General features: G+C 40.1%; 1 protein-coding gene across 3 annotated transcripts in view; it reads left to right on the forward strand.

Moving 5' to 3' along the window:
- The first annotated feature begins 3548 nt into the window (after window positions 1-3548).
- TARBP1 (TAR (HIV-1) RNA binding protein 1) overlaps window positions 3549-26553 on the forward strand; it is a 39660-nt gene continuing 16655 nt past the window's right edge. For 2 of the 3 annotated variants that reach the window (XM_049830814.1, XM_049830816.1), the window contains exons 1-17: window positions 3549-4444; window positions 4548-4645; window positions 5529-5598; window positions 6491-6639; window positions 8355-8407; window positions 10240-10337; window positions 11590-11725; window positions 12783-12879; window positions 13737-13826; window positions 15580-15718; window positions 16657-16756; window positions 17052-17227; window positions 20461-20558; window positions 22607-22768; window positions 24418-24611; window positions 25282-25534; window positions 25611-25799. In XM_049830814.1, the coding sequence (XP_049686771.1) occupies window positions 3574-4444; window positions 4548-4645; window positions 5529-5598; window positions 6491-6639; window positions 8355-8407; window positions 10240-10337; window positions 11590-11725; window positions 12783-12879; window positions 13737-13826; window positions 15580-15718; window positions 16657-16756; window positions 17052-17227; window positions 20461-20558; window positions 22607-22768; window positions 24418-24611; window positions 25282-25534; window positions 25611-25799 (2973 nt within the window). In that variant the 5' untranslated portion in view covers window positions 3549-3573. The remainder of the gene's footprint in view (window positions 4445-4547; window positions 4646-5528; window positions 5599-6490; window positions 6640-8354; window positions 8408-10239; window positions 10338-11589; window positions 11726-12782; window positions 12880-13736; window positions 13827-15579; window positions 15719-16656; window positions 16757-17051; window positions 17228-20460; window positions 20559-22606; window positions 22769-24417; window positions 24612-25281; window positions 25535-25610; window positions 25800-26553) is intronic. The other variant, XM_049830815.1, reaches the window with a different exon arrangement.

The raw sequence follows: 26553 nt of genomic DNA on the forward strand, positions 1-26553 counted from the left end.
CTAGAGATCTTACGCTATGCAGACACACTCCCATGGACTTCAGCAAGGAAACAAAATCACGCTGCAGAGTCAGCTAAGCCCTCCTCCTTATGAGCTGTGCAGAATTACCAGTAAATGTGCAGGTGGTAGTATGGGACTATAAGAGTTTTCATGAGAGGAAAGATATTTTGCGTGATGCAAAACCAGCATTGACACAAAATTTTTTAGAGACATCATCTTGGCCTGGGCTGTAGTAATCTAATGTGGTGCCTCAGTTTAGCAGTGGCTTTGTAGCAACGGCGTAACACATGCTTCCAAAATTGTAAGTGGGGATTTCCAAGACTTATAACTAACTGTAGTTTATACTGTAGTTTTGTCCGTGATCCTTTTCCAATAAAACCAACCGCTGGAATGGTCATCCACAGATTGTTCCTAGTACAGAATTGCCCGATTGTGTGATCACAGGGGGAAGCATTTAAATCAGAACAAGTATACGTTTGTCTAAAAGAGGACGAAGTTAACTAAGGCACTGATTTTTTTAACTAGGGGTGTGAGGAAGGAGCCTCAGTCTTCTTGTATGGCTAAATTGGTGTAACATTATGGGTCCTGATGAAAACCAATACACTATTGTTGTTAAGTATCTGAGTTGTAAAATCAGTGCCAACTTGGTCAGCTAGTTGTCATGTGCTGGAAACCCAAATCATCAGCAAAGGTGCTGTTACAAAGTTCAGGTAAGAATCAACAATAATACGTGCTTCTCATCTCTGTCCTGCCTCCCCTAGGCTCAGTAATAGTATTAAATGGCACAGAGAGGCTCTGGTTAGGGGAGAGGAGTGTGTAGTAAGTCCTACGTCTGTTATGGGGAGTTGGGAAGTATTTTGCGGCCTATAGATAGTAGTGGCCTGTGAAGAGGACATGTCCAGACTGGCCATTTATTTCAGGGCTGTCTGCTATTGTGGTGGACTGGTTTTGATGTTCCAGGTAATTCCTCTTAGTCTTAGGTTTCTAAAACAGATTAATCTGATTGAGGGAGAATATCTCATATGACAGAAATAAAGCAAGCAGCTGCAGGCTGTCCTCTCTAAAAAAGCCCCAAGCTATGTCAACCTTTCATCTAGCCCATACGCTGAGGTTGGAGTGGACCTGGATGGGTCAGCGAATACAGAATATCTTCTAAATAGGAGTGCAGAATATCTTCTAGATATGAGAGATCGGCAGGTGCGGGATGTTCTGAGTGCTGAGGCTGGTGCAGTAAGCCTAGGCTGAAAGGGCTTTGGGATCCTAGAGGTGGCTGCAGCTGGCAGGCTGGGGGCCTGCGAGCAGGGCTGGCTTGGGAAGAAGGCAGGAAAGGGTTGGGATAAGCTTGGAAAGTGGAGAAAACAGAACGGGACATGGTCTTTGGTGAGGTAGGGGTACGTGTTGGAAGTGTAGAGCTGGAAAGCACAAATTTAGGGTCCTAGCATGAGGACACTTAATGAGTACGGCGTGAGGGTGTGAATGCTGTGGCTCTTGCCATTTGAAAATTACAAAGTGCTGCTCCTTGCTCTTTTTCTCTCTCTTAACTCCACATCCGCTTTTCCAGGGTTTTTTGGTTTTGTTGTTGTTTTTTATCTTTCCGCATCATGTTCCACTCAGAAACTCCCCAGCCTGATCTCCCATGGGCTTAATTTCTCACCTACTTCTTTTGGTCTGATAAGATGATCTGCAGTGAAACAGTTCAAATTTAAATGCTGATGTTTAACTTGACGTAATAAGTCTTTAGATTTGGCGCCCCACTGTGATAAAAATAAAGGCAAGGCAGAATTCAGACAATAATGGAGAAACAGCACCTAGTATTTTATTCCATTTTGATTACTAGTTGTGCAGACCTTTAGCGCTTCATCTTACAGGTGCCTGGAAGGGAAGAGTAAGATTGTAATAAAGAAGGGACAACCTCCTTGGCACTTTTTCAAGCCTGATGAAAGAAACACCGACAATTCATCAGACTGCGTGCTATAAGTAACAAATGGAAGAATCACTAAAGACGTCAGAGCAAATGGAAAAGCAAACAAAATGTACTATGGCATGAAAGAGATTTCAACTGTAAGCATCCTCTTTACTAATACATATGTCCTCTGAAAAACATTTTTCTGCATATGAAGCAAAGAACTAGGTTTCACTTTACATTTAAGTAAATGCATCAGTTTGAACAGTTTTCTTGAGCTTTTTCTAGATTCTATATTTTATATGTAACATGCAGAGTGGTAAGGCATATGGACTTGGTGTTTGGTAGCGGATTTAAAATAATTCCTTTCCACCTTCCCTTGCTAGAATATATCACATATAAAGTCACACTACAGGTCCACTTCTAATAAGGACCTCCAGCCATTTTGCAATCGGTAGACTCTCAAAGGTACCAAATTTCTAATAAAGTTTGGGGAAGATGGATAGCCAGGAAAAGGAGAGATCTACTCATGTGATGTGGAGAGAGTGATCAAGTGGCAGCTCACACTGAAAACTTTCAGTCTTTCTTTCTTCTTCATTAGATGCCTGAGCAACCACGGCTTAGCCGCTCCCATACCCATTGGAAACCATCCTGTATCCGTGCTGCTGCGCAGGGAATTTGCTGTCCATTGCTTTCGCAGGAACAGCAGGTTCCAGATTTGCCCTTGTGACCATGTCTTCTGGCAGAGTAGCTTGCCACCGTTTTTGATGTGCTGATCTCTAATTTTTTTTTTTTCATGGGAACCGTAATCTTGTCTGGTGAATTTACGCTTACTGGAAATCGGGTTGCTTTTCTTGGTTACGCTTTGGCTGCACTAGTACATTAAACTGCTTGGGAGTTGCTCTCTGGCCCCAGTGCCAGTGGCCTGGACCCTTGTAACGAGCTAACGGCAGGGAGCCAGCGCCCAGGAACGCCTCGGGTCTCTTTTTGTGGCAGACGCAGCGCATTCGGGTAAACTTCTGGGATGCTGCGATGACAACATAGACTGGTTTCAGCAACTTATATCAGCGTTAAGTGGTAACAAGCCCGACAGATGGAAACACTGAGCGTTTTGTGTATTACTGCTGCTCCGCCTTGCGTTGCAAGGTGCGTGAAGCGTGACGAGGGCTTCCAAGACACACAGCGAAGGAAGTTCACCGCCTCGAACGCGGCGCTGGCACCCAAGACACGTTAGGCCTTCCTCTGCTCAGCCCGTGAGAACACACAAGGGGCTCAAGCTTTGCGCAGCGGCCGAGACAACTGGAAACGTGCGTCAGGGATGCAGGCAGCCGTCCCCGTGCAGGCCTGCGGGGGTACGCGGGCACCGCGCCGCCCCGGCAACCAGAGCTTTCCCGGCGCTTTCTCCTCAGCCCTGGCGCGACGGCCACCACGCTCGCGGCACTTCCACGACCGGTCGACCCACGGGACCTGCCCGTCCCACCCGCCAGCGGGCGGCGACTCTGCGCCCGAGGCGCCTGAGGCGGCCGAGGTGCCTCAGGCGAGGCGAGGCGAGGCAAGACGCTTCACCGCCTCCCGCCCCTCAGCGCCGCGCAGGAGGCCGGGCCCCGCCCGCTCCCGCCTGCGCAGGCGCGTCGCTGCCCGCTCCGCTCCCCTCCCCTCCGCCCCGCAGCATGGAGGTGGTGCTGGCCGACGCGCTGCTGTCCCGCTGCGGGGATCCCTGCGCGCTGCTGCGGGCCGTCTGCGCGCCGCTCTCCGCCGAGCGCGCGGAGGCGCTGCGCCTCCTGCTCCAGCGCCTGGTCGCGGGCGGGACGCCGCCGGGCGAGGCCGAGGAGGCGCTGCGGCGGGTCGCCTGGGAGGTGGCGCTGGAGCGGTGCCGGCCGCTGCTGCGCGGCGGGGAGGCGGCGGCGGCGGCAGGGGGGGCGGTTTGCGGGGAGCGGCTGCGGCTGGCGCGGGCGGCGCGGGGGGCGCTGCGGTACTGCGTGCAGCTGTGCGGGGCGCCGCTGGCGGCGCGGCTGGCGCGCGACGCCCTGGCGGAGCTGGCGGCGGGCGGCGGGGCGGGCGCGGAGGCGGCGGTGGAAGCGCTGGCGGCGGCGGCGCCGCGGTTGGAGGAGCCGGCGTTGGTGGCCCGGTGCGTGGCGGCGGCGCTGGCCTTGGTGCGGGAGGAAGGGGAGGGCGAGGCGGCGGCGGCGCTGGTGGCCGGGCGGCTGCTGCCGGCGCTGGGCGGCAACGCGGCGGCTCTGAGGCGAGTCTGGGAGGGGCTGCTGGGCGGCGGCGGCGGCGGCGGCGGCGGGGGGGGGCCGCCGCGGGCCGGGCGGGCGCTGCTGGCGCTGAGCGCCCTGGCCGACGCGGTGTTGCCGCGGGGCCCGCCGGGGTCGGGGCCGGACGCGCGGCTGTGCCCGCGGTTCTGGCGGCTGGTGCAGGAGGGTCTGACGGAGCGGGACGGGCTGTGTCGGAAGCGGGCCCGCTACCTGCTGAAGAGAGCCCTGGACCTCAGCGGCGGGCAGCGGGCCGAGCTGCGCTGCCCCGCGGACGGCGGAGACGGTACGGCGGGGACCGGGCGGGGGGGGGGGGGGGGCGGTTCTCCGCCCGGACTCTGAACGGCGGTGGGGAGAAAAGCGGTTTTCTTCTCTTTGGTGGTTGTTAGAGTCGAGCCTGTTTTGGTGGTCTGCTGAGAAGGACGAGAAACTTATGCAGTTCTGGGAAACTTACATTCTGATCATGGAAACTTTGGAAGGAAACCAGGTAGGAGCGCCGTGGGAATCTGCGCCTGCCGTGGTTTGTAGGCGATGCCTTGCTTCTGGCACGTGGACCGCAAATACTGCTACGGGGTAAAATATTTACACCTTTGGGGGCGGAGGGTATCCAAGTAAGCATTAACGGGAGTATGTTTATTTCGGATTTTAAAGACTTGAAACGGGTAGCTCATTTGGAATAAATTCGGAACTCTGTCTTTGAAATCGTTCTGGTTAAAACAGGGGACTGAACTAAGGAGGAGGAACCTGGGTTGCAGCTTATTGCCAGGCCACAGGTACCCTGTTTCTTAGTGAAAATCAGGCTACAGCAACTTCATACCCTGTTTTCAGCAGAGGGGACTACTTCTGTATGGTAAAGCAAAGCACCTGTGGCCCTGGATGAAAATTACCCGCTTTGACTCAGTGTCCAGTGTACTTGGCAGGAAGATTCCTGTTGACTCCAGGCTTCCGTAATGGTCTGGTATTGTGATGTTAACCGTTAGCTGTGACTACCTCTTTGTAGTTTTTTTATTTCGTTTGGACATAATTGTCCTCCAACTGAGAGAAAAAGTATTTACCAAAACGTTTAGTTTCAGAGATTTGTGCTGGTTTTATTATATTTTTGATGAATAGAGTGGTTGGTTATTACGAAGTATTTTTCTTGTGATACAGCAGCATGGAAGTAACAGTTTTTCTTCAGTGCTAAACTACGATTTGAGTGTTGCATACCAAGCGCCGGCATCAGATGCACAGACGTTGCAGGTTTATTTAAATGCAGTTGCACTGTCAATTATTATATTAATGCTATTGATAGTAAATTCTAGCCCATGATTAAGTGCTCGTCCCTAGGTTTGAGATATAAACTGACTACTTATGTCTGATTTGCATTTCAGATCCATGTCATAAAGCCAGTACTACCAAAACTAAACAGTTTATATGAGCATGCTATATCAGGGGAAAAAGGTAAGACGTAACTTCTTCTGAAACATCTCCTAAATATTAGGCAATTAAGTCACCCCATCACCACCACCACCCCCCTCCACCCCCATTTTAGTAGCAGCTTTTTGTTATGTTTTGTTTCTCAAATTAGCCAGCCATTCTGGATGGCTATTCCAGTTTTTCTGGGTCTGCTGTATGCATAAGTTGCTTGGCAAACGTGCATAGGCAGTGCTGCTCTGCTCTGAGAAGAAGAAATCCTAGCATATGCTTATTGCTTACTGTGTTATCTTGAAATATTTTTTTCTGTCAGCAAACCCAACTAAATGGTGCTTTTCCACTACATTTTGCTTTACTTCAGATAAGGTGAAAATAAAATAAAGCCAGAGGTTCTTGGAGTGGGGTCATGTGAGCCAAGTCACCTGCACGACTCTGTAAAAGCGAGAATAAAACCCAACTCATTGGAAGTGGGGGGAGAAGAAATAAAATGAGTGCTGAGACGGCATGTTGAAGGATGTAATGTCATACTCTGTAGGGCAAAGTGAAGCACAACTAATTAGGTAGTGCAAGACGTTAAGAGATTTGTAAAGGGGGAAGACAATGTGAGAGTTGCAGGTGAATACGATGTTAGTATGAGGACAGTTGCAGCAAAAAGGATGTGGTTTTTCCACTTGTTGGTCATTTTAGTTTGTAACTACTGAAATTTAGAGGGTAATATTTGAAAGCCATGTTAATTTTTTTTTTTGTATTTGAGATTTAGCAGGGGATTCTTATAAATCTAATATGTATAGTCATCTTTTTGAAATATCCTGTGAATTGACTATGATATTGTCCAGAATGTCAGTATGTTGTGTGTTAATATGTTAATGTGTCACTTGTCAGTTCTGTGTCAGTTTAGAAGAATTTGCTTTTCTAACAGGTTGTTGGTTGTTTCACCCATCATGGCACATGTGCATTTATAAACGAATGTTTGAGAGCGAGAATAAAACATTGACAAAGGAAGGCATTCTTCATTTTCTGGAGCTTTATGAAACAAAGCATCTTCCAAATTCACTTGGTTTTTCGGAGGTAAGGATGTTACTGTTACTAGCCAGAACGAACAGATGTTCTAATTTGTAATATATCTTAACACTACTTGCCTTAATAGTGTTGGAATTAGCCATGTTCTGTAAAAATACCCTCTTACTTAGCTGTGCAAGTGATAGCAACATTTGTAAGTGGCGTCAAATATATAATTACTTGAAAAATGGCCAGGCTAGAGGGAATGTGGTTTTGAGTGCAGTCAGTCATTCCCATACTTCAAACTGTTGTGGCTTAACCCCAGCTGGCGACTAAGCACCATGCAGCTGCTCACTCACTCCCCCCACCCAGTGGGATAGGGGAGAGAACTGGGAAGAAAAAAAAAAAGTAAAACTCATGGGTTGGGATAAGAACAGTTTAATAGAACAGAAAAGAAGAAAATGATAATGATAAAATGGCAATGATAATAATAAAAGGCTTGGAATATACAAAACAAGTGATGCACGGTGCAGTTCCTCACCATTCACTAACCGATGCCCGGTTAGTTCCCAAGCAGTGATCCTTCCCAGCCCCACTCCCCCCAGTTCATATACTGGATGTGACATGACATGGTATGGAATACCCCTTTGGCCAGTTTGGGTCAGCTGTCCTGGTTGTGTCCCCTCCCAACTTCTTGTGCCCCTCCAGCCTTCTTGCTGGCTGGGTATGAGGAGCTGAAAAACACTTGACTGAGTGTAAACACTACTTGGCAACAACTGAAAATATCAGTGTTTTATCAACATTGTACTTATACTGAACCCAGGACATAACACTATAGCAGCTACTAGAAAGAAAATCAACTCGTATCCCAGCCAAAACCAGGGCACAAACTAACGCTTTCTAGTTAAAGTTGGCTCCCAGTTTGTTGAGATTAGTTACCAAAGGTGAAATTCTCTGGGGTGATTGATGCTTCAGATTTTCAGAGCCCTCTGAACCTCTCCAAAATTATTATTTAATTGATTGAACAGTGTCTTGGATAAACCTGGTCAAAAGACTTCAAGTCTGTGCATATTGTCTCCTACTCAAGGATGGATTTTTGAAGATCCATTGCTAGGTAAACCTATGAGGAGGTGAATGTCTCTGTAGTATAATCAGTATATTACTGTATCCCATTAAAAACTACACTTTAAAAGATTCCATATGTGGGAAGAAATATTGTAAGTTTAAAGTTCTTAAATTTTTTTTTGTGTTAGTATCATATGTAGGTTGACTCGCCAACTGGCCTACACTGTAGTAAGGAATGATCTATATGACGCTATTATTTCTTCTCTCCTTCGTAGAAGGAGCGTTGCCCTCGGAGTTTAACGTTTCTGATTTATACAAATAAAGCCAGCTTCTTGATGACTAACTTGAAATCCAGTCAAACTTAAAACGTGCCCTAAATCTTTCTACTTGTGTTGGCCGAAGTCTTTCTTTTATTTCATGTTTCAATATCTTTCCTCTATCTGTTTCCCGAAAGGATTTCTTACTTGCCTGCACCTTTCACAATGCTGTGAAAATGTGAAATGTACCTAGTGAAAAAATTGCTTCGCTTGTTTATTGTCCTTCTTCCTCTTCTCTTTAGTTTGCTCCTCATTTTGCTCCTACTATTTACTACTAGCAAGAGTATTCTCTAATTTCTGACTCTATCCTTTTAAAGTCTAGTGAAATAAGTCTAATTAGCCTCTATGTAATAGTGCCTTGCAAGCGTACATGTAGCCATTGTTCTTGTTTATTTTTATCAGTTTGTTATTGGACCATTAATGGATGCTCTCTCAGAAAGTTCCCTCTATAGCAGGTAAGCCACTGAATTACTTCTTTTTTAAAATGTATTGATTATGTATATGTATACTCATAATATACTGGTTTGAGTATGTGAGTAAAATCTTGGATAAAGGAAAACATATTAATAAACAAATGGTGCTGCTAAACTCAGTGACAGGTAGTGAGTTTTTCAGTAAAGGTGGGTGACTGTGAGCAAGATGAAGTAGGTTCAGTTTTATCCTAGTAATAGCAACATAGGGGTGCCTCAAGGTCCTGTTTTACATCTTGTGTTAAAATACTGATTTGGAAATATGATAAATGAATAACTTAGTGAAGTATTTTTTTACCTCCTCATTTTTTTGCCACGCAGAAAGAAGGGGCTGCTCTGATTGTTGCCAATTCATAACTGATTGAAGTGGGTTTTTGGCAGTGCCTGGTTATCTTTTGGGAAATTAATACTTTTTCACAGGAGACTATTTGCAGTCAACAGATGACAGTAGCCTCTCTTGGTGTAGATACGTAAAGGACACACAAAAGTTTGAGGAGTTGTAAGTTGCTATACATTCAGTGTACTGATGGCATTCAGTCCTTTGTGATACTTGCATGGAGAGTACTGAGAACGGGGAATAAAGTGCTGAATGCGCTTCATACACTCGGCATTATGCCAGATGCAGTGGCTTGGGTGATTCAGCTAGCAATCTGAAACTCAGTTCAGAGCGATGTTGGAGGAGCGTTGACTGGCTGACCTTGCTAGGCAGCTAGGAAAGGTGATACTGTCTCTTGATGCTCTTTTTTCAGTGGGGGCAGCACAGAATGTGACTGTCGCTTATTAAACTGGTGAGCAGTTTGGATTGGGTGATTCTGGGTAAAGTGTAGTCAAAATAGGTTGTTTCACCTAAACGTGTCAGGACAAATGTGACTTCTTTGGGCTCTTGCAGCAGTTAGCATTTCTCATCTCAATTAGCTGGCTGTGGTATGCTTTCCATGGGCATACGCGGACAGGAAATCTGAAGCAAGTGCTGCGTGTTTCAGTGTGTATGTTAGAGCTGTGTTGGATCAATGCTTCATAATTTTCTCTCTTAGCTTCTGTATTTCTAGTGGCATGTGTTGGCATGTGTAGAGGAGGCTCATGTTTGAGTATACCAAGAATATACAAAGTTGTTAGGTTAACGTCAAGCTGTGTGAGAGAAAACTAAAATCTCATGACTGTCTGATGCTAATCCTTGATAGCCAGGATCCTGAGACTTCTGGTTGTCTCTGTTGGTCTTGTGGAGTGTTTCTTGCATCTCTACTTTTAAAAGTTTCTGTGCTGGTCAGTGGTTTTGTTTATCCTGAGTTTATAACCTGTTCCAGGGAGAAATCCTTGCTCTCTAGCACACTTGTGTAGGTGATTTTTCTGCACTGTTCTCCAGATCAGACTGGTTGCATCCCCGCTGCATACCACTGATCTTCTCCCATGGGCCTTGGCAGCCTGCTCCCAGAGGCCTGTGTCATTCTGTGGATGCAGGCACAGGGTTGAACTGTCAGTGCTGTTTCTTACTATGGGCTTGATATAAGATGCTCTCACCCCTGAGTAACTTGAATTGAGGCCGCGCTTGAATGCTGGAGTGTGCTGCCACCGTGTCCTTGTAGGTGGCCAAGTAGAGTCATGCTGTTGTGACTGTCCGTGTCTTCTGTGTGTTTGCTGGGTGCTGTTGGAATACTGGGGTAAGTGGAGGATGCAAGCTGATACACTCCATCTCTGTGGCCTGTTGGAGCAGTCTGCAGTGAATTAACCACTGAACTGCACTTTGTTTTAGTTTAGGGCAATCCTACTCTTGGCTGTTAACGTATCCATTGTGTATTTGATGTTTTAAAACCCAACAGGACTCCAGGTCAGCTAATGGGAGCCTGTCCTCCTTTGGGAATGAGGCTACAGAAGTTTTTGGCTACTTATATCATGCTTCTTCCAGAGGAAGAAAAAGGTATGTTTCAATTCCACCATTACCTTTTTTTTAAATACAGAAACCAAATAAGAACTATGGGCCCCTTTTCTGTATCTCATGTAAAAATTTGCCACTATTTTTCTACATTACTTCTGAGAAAAAAGGAGTAGTTCTACTTGTGGCAGTGAAGTTTCCAGAGAAGAGAGGGTTCTTCAGAGGCTTTGAGGGATGCTGCAGTATTAAGCTACAAAATTGTTTTAGGGGCAAACTGAAGCAGACTTACTTTTTTTATTAATAAAATAAACTCCTAAGTTCTGAAGGTGAACAGTATTTGCAGATTCTTTTTTTCTTTATTTGTCAGCATAGATAAGACTGCTGAGCAAAATCTTTAGAACTATTCTTTTTGTTTGTTTTGGGGAGTCATGGTGTGGGTTTTTTAATTCGTGTTTGTTTTTTGTTTTTTTTTTTTAACCTATCTGCCTGACTTCTTTAGTCATGACTATGTAATTAGGCATTCAAAAGAGCTGGTCCAACTGCTGAAGCAGAAGCTGAATAAGGATTCTTTTATTGTGAGCTTGGATGGAGGAAGATTTCTGAGCTTGTTGCAAACTTTGGTGTTAGTGCATGCTGAAAAGAAGGAGCAACCTTTGACAGACCAGAATTTAATATCTGGTCTAACTGGATTAAATAAGAGTAGAACCAGCTCCGTTCAGTATCCTGTATCTACAGGTACATATTCTGGTAGGAAACACCTTGCATGTTTGTAATGCCATATATGTCCTATTTCTCTGCCCTGTCCCAAGGCAGATATATTTTTATCACAACATGGAGGGTCTGTGATTAGCAACCCTGAGACTTGGTGACCTGTTTCTAGAAATTGTAGCTGTGGTCTCTTGTTGGGGCTTGCTTTGGCAATGCCAGCATCCATTAAACTAGTTGAGTTGCCGTGTACTTTGGTCTGTCATCATGGACTGACTAGCAGCTTAAAAAAGGCATTGCCTAGTACTCAAACAGTCAGAGTTAAAATTACATTACTGAATATGGTGAATAATGCAGATCACCAAAGCCAAAATTAGGTTTATTTCTGTTTGTCTCCTTGTCATACTACCTTACTGACAGACTTCTTTTAGAATGCACTTTTTTCATTGAAATAATCAGGAAATTATTCTGTTGGCTTTCATTTAACTTCCAGAAATGATCATAACTCTCCTGCTGTGGTCTGTGTCATTTAAATGCATTGGACAACAAGAAATCACTTTGGGTTGTTTGTTTTGTTTACTTTTATCTTAAGGTAGTTTCCTGTTAAAATTCATTCAGAAGATGACAAGTAGGCATTGGTGTGCTGTTCCCATTTTGTTTCTTTCTATGGCTCTGGCATATATCCCAGCGTGCAAAGTACTGGGCGCTGAAGGACTTCATGCTTTAAGGTAAAACGTACACTGCATTGTGTTCTTACGGACTTATAAAGAAATGTGCTGAACATTTGGAGAGCCAGGATTTAATTCATGGTTGTTACATCTGGGAGGATGTGGTATTTGTGCATGGGAATGGAAGGTTCTGTCTCCTTTATGTCCTAATTAACAGAGGAAAGCAATTTAAGAACCAATGTGTTTATATCTCTGTGTGACTTAAAAAATGAGTATTTTGCATCTCAGACCTTTGTCATTGCTTCTTTTTTGGCATTGTTTTTCCCTGGTCTTCCATATTTCCTAGCTGATATATCAAACAATTTCTTTTCTTCTAATTACATTAAAACCTTGTTTAATGGCAGTTGAGGCTGTATCAGGGGACAGCCCATAAAATTGAAAACTGAAAGACATATAAATAAAAGGCTAGATAAAAGTTCTTGGCATGCGTATTGTCCTTAATCACACTGATGCTTCCTAAAGTGTCTGCTTTCACTTCATAGAGCCACTAAAAATTATTCCAGTTTAATATGCAGTCGTTATTCCAGTTTAATAAAATTTGAGCTTTGAAGGAAAATCTTACTGAAGGTTGAAGGAATATTGGATAAAAGTAGTTTACCAAAAAAAAGAGAAAAAAAAAAAGTCAGACACACCTCTGCTGATAAAAGATGACTGAAGGTTTCTTTCAGTTTTGTGCTAGAGAATTTGATGGCAAACATTTCATTTCTGTATTTGTTACAGATAGATATGTAAATATTAAATTATCAGTTTGAACTGATGTGATCATGGGGATTGTTCCTTTAGTTTTGGTTTCGTTTTGGCCCCCCTTCCCATGCTTTTTGTTTTGTCAGGTATATGCTTATTCAAGTTTTAATATCAGTTTTTGAAAGTACATGTAGCAGTGGTCTTGGTTCTGGATTGTTTGCTGTCTGATCAGGCAATGATGGTGTTATACTTAGAATATGTTTGTTAAATACAATCTCATATATTGAAAATGATTTTCATGTATTTGCTAATTATTAATGTTTAAACTTCCTAAGCGTGTGTTTTCTTCAGTGCATATATTTCCTCTTTCCAGAGATGTCCTCCAGTGTACTATGATTACACATCAGATTTTGTTGCGTGGAGCTGCTCAGTGCTATCTCCTTCAAACAGCTATGCGTTTGACAGATGTGGTGAGTTTGGTTTTGTTTGTTTTCTTCCTGGTGTAGTAGAAATACACTAAACACTTTTACAGGGTAAACAGTGGTCAAAAAATTGCTAAATACAACAGGGAACAAGTGATTTTGCTGGATTTGCCATTTCTTTTAGTGACTACTTAAAAATTGTGCTATGTGTAAGTTTGGGTATGCTTCTGTTAACTTTGGTTTTTGTAAGATGTATTTTTTTCATTGCCTTTTATTAGTTGATGTTTTCTTGTAGGGTGTTCATGCAGTAGCTACGGAATAGTATTATATTATTATATCCACTGTATAAACTCAGGTTTTAACAGACAGAAACTAAATGGACCTTCCTGAAATACCAAAGAGAATAAAAGTATTCATGATACCAGAAAGATAAAACTACTGTTAATGTTGAAATAGCAAGACCTTAATTATTCAGTAGTTAAAGTATTCATGTTTTGGTTGTCTTATGACATGCTTGCTTTCTAGATGAGCAGACAGTCTTCTGTGTTCTGTGTTATGGCCAGAAACTTGTCTGAGCAGAATTTCCTTTTGGAAATACAGAAATAGTACTTACCAGTGTCTCTTAATTATGTGCATTCATTTAAAAGGTGTCATCTGTGAGTAGCACTATTCTTCTAGTCATTCCTTAACTTTCAGATAGATTTTAATACTTGGGAAGATTAAATTGTGTTCCTTGGTAAAGTTAAGTTGGTCCTAACGAGGCAAAAATGAGTCTGTGTCATGGAAAGGAAAAAGTCAGTTTCTGAAACTTTTGCCAGATGACAGCAAACTTCTTGAGTTGTTATATAGATGGTATCTGTTGTATATTACATTGGCAACTATTGTATCTTGATTAATTTCTTCAGGAGAAAGTGTCCCTCCCAGAAGTTTCAAGCTTTCTTCTGTCCCTTAGACCAGAGGAATCCCTAAGGAGAGATACTGTGTTATGGATGGAGGTGAGAACTGAAGCTGGGTTTATGTTCATCAGACATTTTTTAATACCTATACAAATGCATGTTTTATTATTGCTAATTTAATATGTAAATAGTTAGCTACTTTTGCATTGGTACATTCTGCAATTTCTGTATGTGGAGTCCTGAGGGATTTATGTTTCACTTGAAAGCTGTGATTTATTTATTTATTTATTTAATGCTATGGAGGTGTTAGTGTTAACCCTAAACAAATTAAGCAGATTCATAGTGGAAGAATTCTAAGGTGTTTGAAGGTAAAGTAAGGTGGGTGAAGAGAAAAATAGGACTTTTTCTTTCTTCAGCAGAAATCCTCAGTTCTGCAGAAAAAGCAGCTCTTTCTCGAGGCTGAGGTTTCTTTGAACTCCTTCAGAGCTCATATGCCCCAGTTCATTGCGTTTCTTAGAGTTCATCTCGGTATTGCAGCTGTTGGGTGTAACCATATTGAAATGCAAATCAGAATCAGGTCTTACTTGGACTTTTGGTCCCTGAATACTGGTCCTTTAAGAGACTTCTGTGTGTTCATCAGAGTCCTAGTCTTCTGCATCCTTTGCCATGATGGTAGGAACTAAAATTGCTATTGGTAACACTGTACTGGTATCTGTAATCTATCCCATCAGGGATCCACCCTTACTCTACGTGGCCGGTAACTTCATGGAGAGAGTGTGAAGCAGGGCACCTTGTGGAATCCACAGAGCCATGACTTGGGCTTTTCTCTTTTCTTTTATTAAGGATACCAGGTGGATGTAACATCCTCAGCTGGAGCTGCTCTTGCTCATCGGATTCTACAGGCAGTTAATTTCTGTATATTATATATACTCTCTTGATGGCTACTTCCCCCTAATTTCCCCTCAACTATCTGTTGTAAAATTGCATTTGATGGAAAAGAATGCTATTTTGTAAGTTTATTCTATCTTTAGAGGGGTAGTCTGCTAGTATGGTGCATGTTTTCCCTTTCTTTTAGTTTTGAAATCACTGTCCAAGATAATGTGGATCCTGAGACTCTGAATGGGCCAGTATACAGGCCAAAAAAAAATTGTGTAAGAGCTGCCTCTGATTTGCATGTTGCTTGGAGGAACCCAGCACTGACAGAAATAACAGGGTAATCTCAAAGGGAAAAATGTGCCTACCATGTACAGTGAGATCATAAATTTTAAATTTCCACAGGATATATGTTTTATGTCTTTGCAAGATGCAAAATGCTGTGGAAAAAAAATTCAAAGAAGAAATAATTTTGTATGTAGGATATACTGGAGCCAGCTGAATACGTAGCCATAACTTTTGGTTAGTTGTAGAGCAATATAATGATAAAATTATTTTTTGCATAGTGTCTTCTTGTTAAGTATACTATACATTTCATCTTATTCCACTGATTTTTGGCATAAAAGCTTTTTTTAAAAAAAAACAAACCCAAAGTGGGTCTTGCTAGATAACACTTGACTGTGGGAAATCTCTTTTGAGATAAGGAAATTTTTACCACTCTTGCTTATTTTTAAGAGCTATGTTTTTTCTTATATTGGTGCCAATGATCTTTTTGTGGGTGCTCTGAATTACTCTCTGGAAGAACCTTTTTCCGTGTTAGTTAGAAGGGAATAGTCTGCTAATGAACACCTTCACAGTGTGGATTTGTTGATGTAACAGCTCATGTTTAACAGTGCTTTAGTGTGCTGTTGTTATGTTGGTAATGTCAGTATGCAGCTGACAGATGTATTTAAGTAGTAACATACTGGTTTTAATTTAGCTTTGCAGTTGGTTGCAAGTGAATGACAGATGCTTCAGAAAGTCTACAACCTCTGATTTTGAACATCAGGAGACAACATCATTATGTCAATATGTACGCAGTCTTGTGGGGGAGTACCTTAAGACACCAGCATCTGAAAGTAAGTTAAATGTTTATTAATAAAAAAAGATTTTGAAGATAATTCAAACAAAGTCCTTTGGATTTTACAGGAGTTGTTTGTTTCTTTATATTGTACCTATTCCAATTCTATCCAATTTGTGGTATTCGTGATTATTAAGTTTGAACTTTGTTTTCTAATTCTGGTTTTCCTTCATAAAATACAGTCCTGCAGTATTAATTGAAAGTTAAGCCTTAATACTCAATTTTAGTGCTGCGCTGATGCTTGTCTGTTTAGTCCTTGGGCTATATTATCTGTAATTCCATGGCAAACATCTGTGTTTCACGTCTAAAAAGTGATGTTTGTAATTTCCTGGTTTGATATGAATCTTAGCTTATAAGCAGCTCTATGGAGGAAAAAAAAATCAACCATGTCCAGCTGCTTGAACTGGACCTCCTAAGTGTGTTTTGCTTTCTAAATTCCCAGAGCCAAAAACATAGCTGTCAAAAACCCCTAAAACCAGCTTATGTACTACTATTTAAGAAACAATTTTATAAGTATGATGATGTGGTCCTGCATAAAAGATCGATGAAAGAGAAACTTCAGTTAGGTTTTTTCCAATTTCCTTTCAGCAGAATAGTTTTAGTTAATGTTCAGCTGGTCAAAATGACAGCTGATGTTTCTGATGAAGCACAGTGGAATTATGTTCTTGGTTAACTTCATTTGAATATGCTAATGTATTTTTAGGAGCAATAGAAAAGTCTTTTGGGAGTTACTACATAATATATGCCTAAAATTGATTTCAGCATAGAGACCAATGGGATCAGCCTCTTGGAGGCATAGAGGAAAAGCAATTCTGTTTGAGTTTAGTTTATGTCTATATAAAAGAATGAAAAAAAATTAGTAGTAATATTCTTGTTAGCATTAATTGTTGTTATACCACTTCTCAAATACTATGGAAAACTTAAAATATCTTTAAGCAGGAGAAAACTGCTTAATGCCTGACTGGTTTGAAGCTAAGCTTGTCGCAACAATGATTCTGTTGGCTGCAGACGTGGAACAGATGAAGAATAAACACAGGTAAGTATGAAATATCTTATTTTACATTTCTCTCCTTTTCAACCCCCTCACTCCTGAAGGATCTGGTAGAAACCTGATCAAGTCAGGAAGCTGTCCATTTTTCTCTGTAGACTTTCGGTCAGCCTGATCATTCCTTAGACCTTGTCCAACTGTTGCTGCAAATGTACTGGGTAACATTTCTAAAGATACTTAAGTGACTTGGAAATGTGTGTCCTATTTATTTCCATAAGTGACTTCAGCACTTAAGGCAGATACTCAGAAGAAGACTTTCTTTTTAATTTTTGTTTTTGTGTAGTGGAAAAAGCAACATAGAATGGATTGAACTAGAGACTTTCTTGAACCCTCTTCTGGATGTCTTGATGAAACTTGGCAGTAATGCTTACATACCAACACTGAAAACAGATAAAAGCCTACAGCTTCTCTTGAAGTTATTGCAGACCTGTTCGTTAAAATGTTCCAATACGCAAGATGGTTAGTGATATCTTCAGTATACTGTGTCTTATATTAATTATAGTCTAACTAAAACTAAGGTACTACTGTTTTAAGGCTATATTGTCAAATTAATACTAGCCTAGAAGTGGTAAACATAAAAGTTGTCAATCTGGCATATCTGTTATGAAATTGAGCTGAGTCCAGTCCTACAGGAACTCTTCTGAAGGTGTCCCGAGGACTGGGAATTGAGAATGTAGAAGCCTTCTGAGAAAGTAATTGTTATCCATTAGGATTAGATTAGCAGGCAGTTAAAATTTGGAGACTGTGACTATATTGCAAATATTTATAGGCCTGTTCTTTGCCAATGTATGGATTCCATAAATCATTTAGACTTCAGAAAGGAGTTAGTACAGAAACCCTGCCCAGTTGCCACAGGTTCAGCCAGAGCCTTCCCTGAGTGTATAAAGTGATCCTGCTGGACATACTGTTTTCTGAGTTGACTGCTAGGTAATTTTGTCTCAGCTAATGCTGTTTAGACTGCAAAAGACAGGATGTCTCTTGTTATTTCACAGTATTAGGCTTGATTTGAGTAGGCATGCTTAACTGACTTGCCTTAGTTTGACCTTGGTTAGAAGCAGGGAGGTTAAGGGATGCCCAGTTAAGCACAGGCCTGCTGATCTGACTGTCTGGGAGTTTTGGCCCCCCACAGATTGAGCACTTTACCTTGTAGGCCTTTCAGAAGAGCCTGAACAAAAGCTATGAGTCCTTACTACTCCTTTTGTGAGAACTTGGTCAGTTTGTAACCAGAACAGACTTACATTTTTTTCCTGAGAGCAAATGAAAAATTCCAGTATTATTTTCATGACTTAGGATGCTGAACTGGAACAAGAAGGATCTTGGCATTTGGTTTCTGCTTCCCCAGATTATTGTAGGATTTTTTTTTTTCAGTGTTTTTATAACATGGAATACAAGAGTAGTTTGGGGGTGGGGGCCACAAATCTAGGCTCTTATGGGGGGCGGGGGGGGGGAATATTTCAGATTCTGCATCCAGGTTTCATAAAGGTGTCTAAATGCAGCCCTGAAGTAAATGCACTTTTTAAAATGAGGATAAGCTTTATACATTCACCCCCTCTTGAATTTTAGCTGTTTGCCTGAAATAATGAGCGCTACTTATGCAGGCTGTTGTAGTTTCTATTGCGGGATGGTCTCTTAACTGCTGAATTGGATTCCTTCAAATGAAACTAAACTGGAAGATGTGCCCCAACTGTCGGCGTGCATTCAGTCTACAGCACGAGGCTAGAACAAGCCTGAAGCAGAACCTTACAAAGCACATGAGTGCATGTTAGGTTTTTAGTATCAAGACTTGAACTCTGTAAATAATTTCCTCGTGTGTCTTATTTGCTTATGTGCTTGCTAATGTAGATGTAATGGATTGGTCCAGCTTTGGGAACTTTGGTGCCAGACTTAGCATGCTAAGTACTGCTAACAGAGTTCTTAAGGTATGGCAAGACTGAGCATCGCAGTGTCTGCACCCCTGTGAATGCCCCCATAGGTACTCCAGTACAGCTCGTTGTCCATGAAGTCTTTCAAGAGGCTTTCAGAATTGGACTTGTAATATTACGTCTTTTTGTGTTAAGTTAAACAAGGGTTACTTTACTTATATTATTTCCTACGATGTTTTTGTGCTTCTTTCTCCTGCACAGGAGAGCCAAGTAATAAACCTTGTTTCCACAGCTGTGAATTGACTGTGCTGAGGGACAGGAAGAGTAATGCTGTAAAATACAGAAATTTTGTTTCTGTGTTGATAGAACAGGAGGTGAAAAGTCCTGTCTGTCAAATGGAAAATTATGAAATGGGGGGGGAGAAGAAAGGAATTCAAGCTTGTAATACAAAAATAGTAACAACTGGGAAGTGTTTTATTTAAGAATACTTTAATGGGGATAGACATGTCTGACATGCATGCTGAAGTCAGCAGCATGTTTCTTCAGGTTTTGCTGTCTGTACAGTTGTTAGACTTTTTAAACAGTAAGTTCTTGCTAATATTTTTTTATAGTGTTACAGAGCCACTGGTGGTGAATGGGGTTTTATGTCCAACATGTTTATGTGAAGAATTTCTGAATTTTAATTGCAGAAAATGTTTTAGTGATTTGAGACTTATGATGAAATGTGATAATCTGACATAGTTAAACTGTTAATCTGACATAGTTAAACTGTTCTAAACAAATTAAGCATTAGAAATGCAGTCCAGTGAGCCATTTTAATAGATAACATTGAAAGTAAGTACTGTATACATTTGGAACTTCTGGAAATATGTCCCTTCATATTTCCACCTTTTGAAGGTTTTGTGTTTCATAATAACTTTGGTACCTGAAGCATAACTTGGGGTCAACTCCAGAAAAAAACAGCAGATATAACCTCTGGGTAACTGTCCTGAATATTGAAACTAATGACTGATATGTTTAAAACAAGAAGGTCATGCAGAGTATTTTAACTCCATTTTCATATTGATACGTTACTACTTTGGCTTTCAGCTAGCCCTTACCCTTGAAGCACAGATTGAACTGCTTTTGTTGTTAAATACATTTTACCAGACTGACCTCCCTCCCTTGCATAATAAACTTGTGTGTTTTCTTTTGAAATGCTATGCACATGCGGTATACTTTGTATCCTAGGGTTTTCCTAGAGAAAGTATCACATTTTGTGTTATAACCTTGTATTTTCATTTACAGTGCTAAGCCAGGAAGCTACTTGAGTGAAATCTTGTGAGATTACTCTATATCCAAATCTGAATTATTTCTAAACAGCAAAAAAACCCCTAAACTAAGAAACAGTTTTCACTTCTGTACATATTAAAAATGGATAACTGCATTTTTCTCACATACAATTAATTGCTGGATATGGAAACTTTTGTTCTTTATGAAAGAGTAAATTCATCAATAAGCTGTTTGTGCAGAGGGTTGGGAATAGGATGAAAGTGTGCATTAAAAGTTGGAAAATTATGCTTTGGTATTCTGGTCTTGTGTGGGTTTTAGTTCACTTAATTCATGATACATCTCAGGAAAGAATATCATCTGGTTTGATTCTTTCAGCCCTATGGCTTACACTGCTAAAGGGTACAGAGCTGTTTTAAGGTAGTCTTAGGTATTTGAATACTTATTACTGTATAACTTTGTAACTTAATTAAATCATCATGATATAAAATACATTTCTTAAGGAAACTGTATTTCTGTATGTTAATACCCTTCCCCCCCCCCCCCCCCCCCTTCACACAGATGAGGTATTGGTTTTTATCTGGAAATCTCTCATGATGCCTGTGGAGAGTATTCTTGAATTTGTTCTCCGACGGCTTACTACAAATGAGTTAAGCACTGTAAGTAATTATGAGACATACCTCAGTGTGGTTTTGCTCGTTAATTTGATTTACCTAATTTTCATATCAAATCCTTAAATACCTAGAAAGTCAATTTGCATAGAAACACTTCTGTTAACTTTTTTTGAATGGGCACTGTAAGAATACAGGGAAAAAAAGCTATCTTGAGGAGTAGTGTTTAGTGTCTGTAGTCCATATTGCTTGTTTCTTCTCAAATCTAAAGAAATTGTGTGGGAAGAAATCATGAGTATCGTATTATACTGTATCGTATCTACTAGTACAGTTGTGGACATAAGATACTTGGAGTTTGGAGACTTTAGTACTCAGCTTGGCCAACATCTTTATTGACTGCTTCCACTGTTTGCATGTTGCTGTGGCCAGTAAGTTTATACCCCAAAGAAACCTATGACTTTTTAAGCAAAATGACTTGATGGTAGAGGAGTTTGACTTCTTTAAAAATACCCTGTTGAATGTAACGAAGAACTGCAGTGCTTTTTGGAGAGAGAGGAGGAGGGACATGTTTCCTTCTCTGAAGAGCTTTCAAGTCATATATAAATAAAAAGACTCAAGACATATAAAGCAAAACATTTACAGACATTTCCAGATGGAGAAAGAGGAATTAGTGTGTGATATTGTTGAGAATGGTGGTGTTCTTGGAAGAAAACAGATTTGAGAAAGACTGATTGGTGGAAGTTAAAAAGGAAGCTAGTTCTCAAGAGCTCAGTGAAATCTGAAGTAGGAACTTTGAAAGCAAATAGATTAGGGATTTCAAGAGAAGGATATGGAGTAAGAGAAAGTGCGAAGTTCTAAGATCTTCACAGTTCTTTCAGTTGTGCCCTTAATTGTGTCACCTTTAATTTGGTTCATAAAAGGCAGAAAACCAAACCAGACATTTAAAAAGAAGACATCAGTTTAAGGATTGTTAATTTAGTAGACTACATTTGGATAGACTATTCAGAAGAATGGAGACGACCAGAAAGATTGGAAAGGAAGGCGTGACTGTCATGAGGAGATGAACAAAACATGAAGTGGCATTTTTAGAATTAATTGATGAAGAGTGAGTTTAGAAAAGAAAACCTGTTCAGGCTTCATGAAGAAGGTTTTATGGAGAAATGATAATGAACAGAAGTCACATTTGCTTCTTGTGTTTGGGAGAATAAAAAAAGTCTGTAAGTTGGAGGGGAGAGAAAAGCATGTGTTTCTGTAAGGGTGGAAACTTGGAGAGGAGCATGGGGCTCTGGGGTACTTTCTCAGAAATGGTATGGAAAGTACAAATTGAAGGGGAAATGCAAAGAAAGAAAATAAATCTGGTAGTGGACAGTCACCAAAACATGAGTGTGATGGAACATCGATGTGAAAAGCGGTCCTGCGTCAAAGCAAAAGTTAGAGTTGAATCAGGAGAACAGGGTCTGAAAGTCAGTAAAAATTCAAAGGTGTATTTTCTTTCAAAACTGAAGGAGGAAAAGTTCTTTCTTCCTGTGGTTCCTTGAGTGCACAGCTTTATATGGAGGTGGTTTTTATATGTGAAGAAAAGTTGCAAATACGAGAGTCAAAAGCCATAAAACAAGCAAGATAGAGCTGAGATAAAATGTCGTTGGGGAAGAAGCACAGGGTGCACCGTTGTCTATGTACAGGGTGCAGTGGCTGTGCTGTGATCTGATATCAGAGTTGGCTTTGAACACTGCTTCTGATACTCGGGCTGGCTCAGGTGTTTTTACGTGGCATTCCTTTGGGCCCAGGAAGGGAAGATACGTAAACTTACCAATTAAAAGAAGTGGAGATTTCTTTCAGAATTTCACACTGTCTCTTCTAAGGTGTACTCCAGAGCCCTAAAACTGAAAGAACCTGTAAGTTGAAAAGATTTTAAAAACAATTAAAAAAAAAACAACCCCAAAACAAGCAAACAAAGAAAACCCAAATTAAAGAAAAGGTTGTTCAACTGCAGTGGCTACTGTTGTTTTTCCTTCTATGATTGTTACTATTGGTTTTCTTTCTTTTAAGTTTCTTCCTCTTAATGCTTTAGTTTACCTTTGTTCCCTTTTTTTTAGGTTGGTGATCTGGATCGTTGTGATCTATACTTAGATTTAATTCCAGAGATAGTGAACTTGTGCTTGCAAGTCAGCTGGAAGAAAGTACCATCTATCAAGAATTTCATTTTGTCCCTCACAAATGCATCTATTCGTAATCTTCAGGAGAGAAATAGTGAAGAGGTAATTTAACATTATTTACAACAGTAAATACTAATATAAAATAAACCAGTAAATAGTAAATATTAATTAAAATATATTTTATTTGTAATGCTTCTATAATATTTAGATTATAGATAAATAATTACATAAACATACTGCCAGTAACTTAAATGTACAAATGTTTATATTACAAATACATTTCATTATACGTATTAATCTAAATATACTATATATAATATAGTATAAAATCACAAAAAGTTTGTGTGAATATGTATATATGTTCCCTAACAAATACGTGTCTTTAGTTGACAGTGTAATGTTAATATAAAATATTTGTAGCTAAGATTTTTCCTACTTTTGCTTTCTTATATTACATTTTTTTAAGAAGTCTATATAGCTAAAGTAAAACTTCAGTTGCAATAATGGACTATGTGTACTCAAAAGCTTTTTTCCTCAAATATGAACTAATCTTACAGAGGAAGTTACTGTTAAATGAAAATGCCTTTTGTATTAGTGATGTGTTGAATTTCCAAGCTGCAACAGAAACAGAAGTTCCAGAACCCAGCATTGCTTTGGCTTTTTTGTATAGTTATCTTTATTGTCCCATAGTTGTATGTATTAGGCCAGTATATCTGAAATAGATGCATTTCAAAAGGTAAAGAAACATTAATAACCTCTGTAAAAGCAGGAGATTTAAATTAAGATTTGTTGGGCAGTATAATCTTTGGTATCTTCTGGGTTGAATTATTGTTCAAGAACAGTTAGTAAGACTTTAGAAGATCTTAGGTATTTGATTTGCTAGGTTTACTTTTCTAAGGAAACAAAGAGCAAGACTTTTTTCCTTTGGTTATGTAAATTGCATAGTTATTCCAGTAGTTTCAAAGTAAACATTTTTCTGGTTCAAACTTCATGTTCATTGGGGACCTCTACCAACTTATTTTTAATTCAGTGGAATTATATTGTCATGATGATTTCTTCAGTTGCACATGTAGTACGTCTTCAGTTTAAGAAGGAAAAAGAAAACACTGAGTAATTACAGATGAGAAGAATCTTTTCTGTGCTCTATACATCTGAAAGTAACTTGAAGATACTTAAATAACATTGAGCTTTTAATACTATTAGGGAACTATATGCTTATTGACCTTTTTTTTTTTAATTGAGACTTTGTATTTCACCCCTCTTTGAATATATGCATTTATCACACAAAATAGTCATGGTAGGTGGTGTGATCTTTTAGCCTCTTGGGGCAGTTAGTATGTGGTGTTCTGAATTTCAGCTGTTTTGTTGCATTGGGTTTCTGACTACGTGGACCCGCATCTTCTTTTCTAATTGCTATCCAGCAGTATATATAAACTGCTACCTGGCAAGATAGAAGTGTTCCATCATAGTTGTGCTAGGTGCCTGCACTTAATGAATAAGTGACCGTAATTTGCAAGATTAATACTTTTTTCCAATGCTTGCAATTTGTGATTGATTGCACTGAACCAGCAAAGCAGAGGTGTCTTATGTGTAGGGTAAGAAAATAAGGAAGTAGAAGGATGCAGAGTTGCTACCTTATGATGTCTGAGGTGATACAAGTAGGAGGATTATGAAATGTATCAGTAGGTTATTAGTAGCATGTTAGAAGAAACCAGTGCATGTTTGTTCATATATGATTTGATTTTGATTAGGAGCCAAAGCTTAAGGAACAAATAAAAAAAGTAGCTAGCATGGCTTCACTTACAGCAGTTTGTGAGATAATGCATCGGAAACCTGAAGCACACCTTGAATCTCTGCCTTCTGTGGATGCTCTGAAGAGATTTATTTCCTTTTTTCAATTCAATGAAGTATTAAAGAAGCCATCGTATATTGAAGAAAAAAGTAGGTACGTCTGTGCTATAGCTTCAGTAGTTCTCCAGAATAAATTTGATTAGCATGGAACAGTGATTAAGATGCTGGCTTTTCCCATTCTTTGATAACTTTTTGCCAAGATAAAAATGAATTCTGAACACAAACTATTCATTCATTTGCTCTCTTGTCTTAACATTCAGGTTATAGAACATTAAAGCAGCCATAATTGATCAGATGGAAAGTTCTTTTGCTCAGTTGTCTAGTGCTATGAAACCAGAGCTAGCTTTGAACATTGCTTATCCTTATGCCAGCTTAAATATATATACACTGCACAAAGCCATAGCATGTATGCAAGCGAGTTTAAATAGAAATTTTCTACTGTTGGGGAAGGGAAGTCCAGAGCAAGCCTGAGGGCCAAAAACCAAATACTTGGGTAACAAAAAAAGACAGCCAGCATATAGTGATGTTTCCACTGAACTCTCCCAGATGTTTATGACTAATGAGACTGTTTGAGCCCAGAACTGGTATTTCTCTGATGAAAAAACTTTCTTTTCCATGAACTTGTCCAGTCTCCCCCTGAACCTGTGTAAATTTTAGCATCTTGAAGTACAGTGAGTTTGTACAGTTAAGCTATTCCTGGTGGAGCAAGAATGTACAGGATAAAATAATATAATACATATTTAACAATAATACTCTTCTTGCAGCTTATGCGAAGAAACAACTCAAGGATGGGGGAAAATTGTTGCACGCTATGTTCGTGACCAGTGGATTTGCCTTCATTTCATTTTAAATTCATTTCCAACACTGGCTCAAGAGTATGAAGAAACTTCAGAAATGTCATTATCTACAGATGAAAGGTCAAGAAAATTTCTACAGTCTGCATTAGAAGCCCTAACTATTCTTCCTTCAGACCAAGTCTTACCTGTGTTCGACTGCATGAAAGTCCTTGTTCCTAAGGTAAAACAACTGCATGATACTAATAGTTTTGGACGTGTTTTTTGTCAAATGTAACACTTCGTTCTTCTCTTTTCAGCTTCTGGACTCATCGGAATCTCTCTGCATAGAAGCATTTGATTTGGCTTGGAAAATTATATCATCTTTGAGCAACACACAGCTAATATTTTGGTCCAATTTAAAAGCTTTTGTTCGGTTCATCTTTGATACTGAGGTTCTAGCTGTTGCTGCAAGTGCAAAGGGTCAAGCATATGCCAAAATAAAAGAGGTCAGTTTTAAGAATTCTTTTTTGGGAAGGGAACACAAATTTTATCTGAATCTAAAAACATGTTTTTATTTTCCCCTCAGGTATTGTTTTGAATTTTTCACTTCCAAAAAGGTACTAGTTTGAAAGTGTTAAGACAAAAGATCTGAGAATTAGATTCAGTAAAAACAAATACTTTGTTTGTTCTTGTACCATAGAAAATGAAAAGTACTATTTCTTTGATTTTTAGACTGTTTAGTATCTTCTGTATTCAGTAAATAGATTTTTTGGTCTTTTATTTTTACATTATGCACTTCCTCTTGAATGTTCTGTTCAGAATTTGCCACCTGAACTGTCACAAACTAGCAACATTGTGTAAAAATTATGCCTTTTTCTAATAGTTTAATCTTTATGAAAATACTTTCATAAATGAAAAGTTAGAACCATTCAAAACTTTTGTAGATGCTATTGAATAAGCCAACTTTAACTGCTTCTTTAAAGGCTTTTGTTTCTCTGGGCGTCCAGGTGTAGAAAACAAAAATCATAGTCACCTTAGAGTTCAATTTAATACTGCATGGTAGAGCTGCCTCCATAGTTAAGAAGAGAAAAAAAAAATAATTTTTATTCTTTTTTTGCAATATGTATGCCGCTTCTTGTACTCCAAAAGTTCTTGCATATGTCATGGTGTTATTTTTTAATTTTAAGTCACTAAAGCTGTATTCAGTACTGGAGTGTTGGTACATCTTGACTTTATACACTGGAAAGTTGTTTACTGTTT

The sequence above is a fragment of the Accipiter gentilis genome, chromosome 28, assembly GCF_929443795.1.
Source record: "Accipiter gentilis chromosome 28, bAccGen1.1, whole genome shotgun sequence".
NCBI lineage: Eukaryota > Metazoa > Chordata > Aves > Accipitriformes > Accipitridae > Astur > Astur gentilis.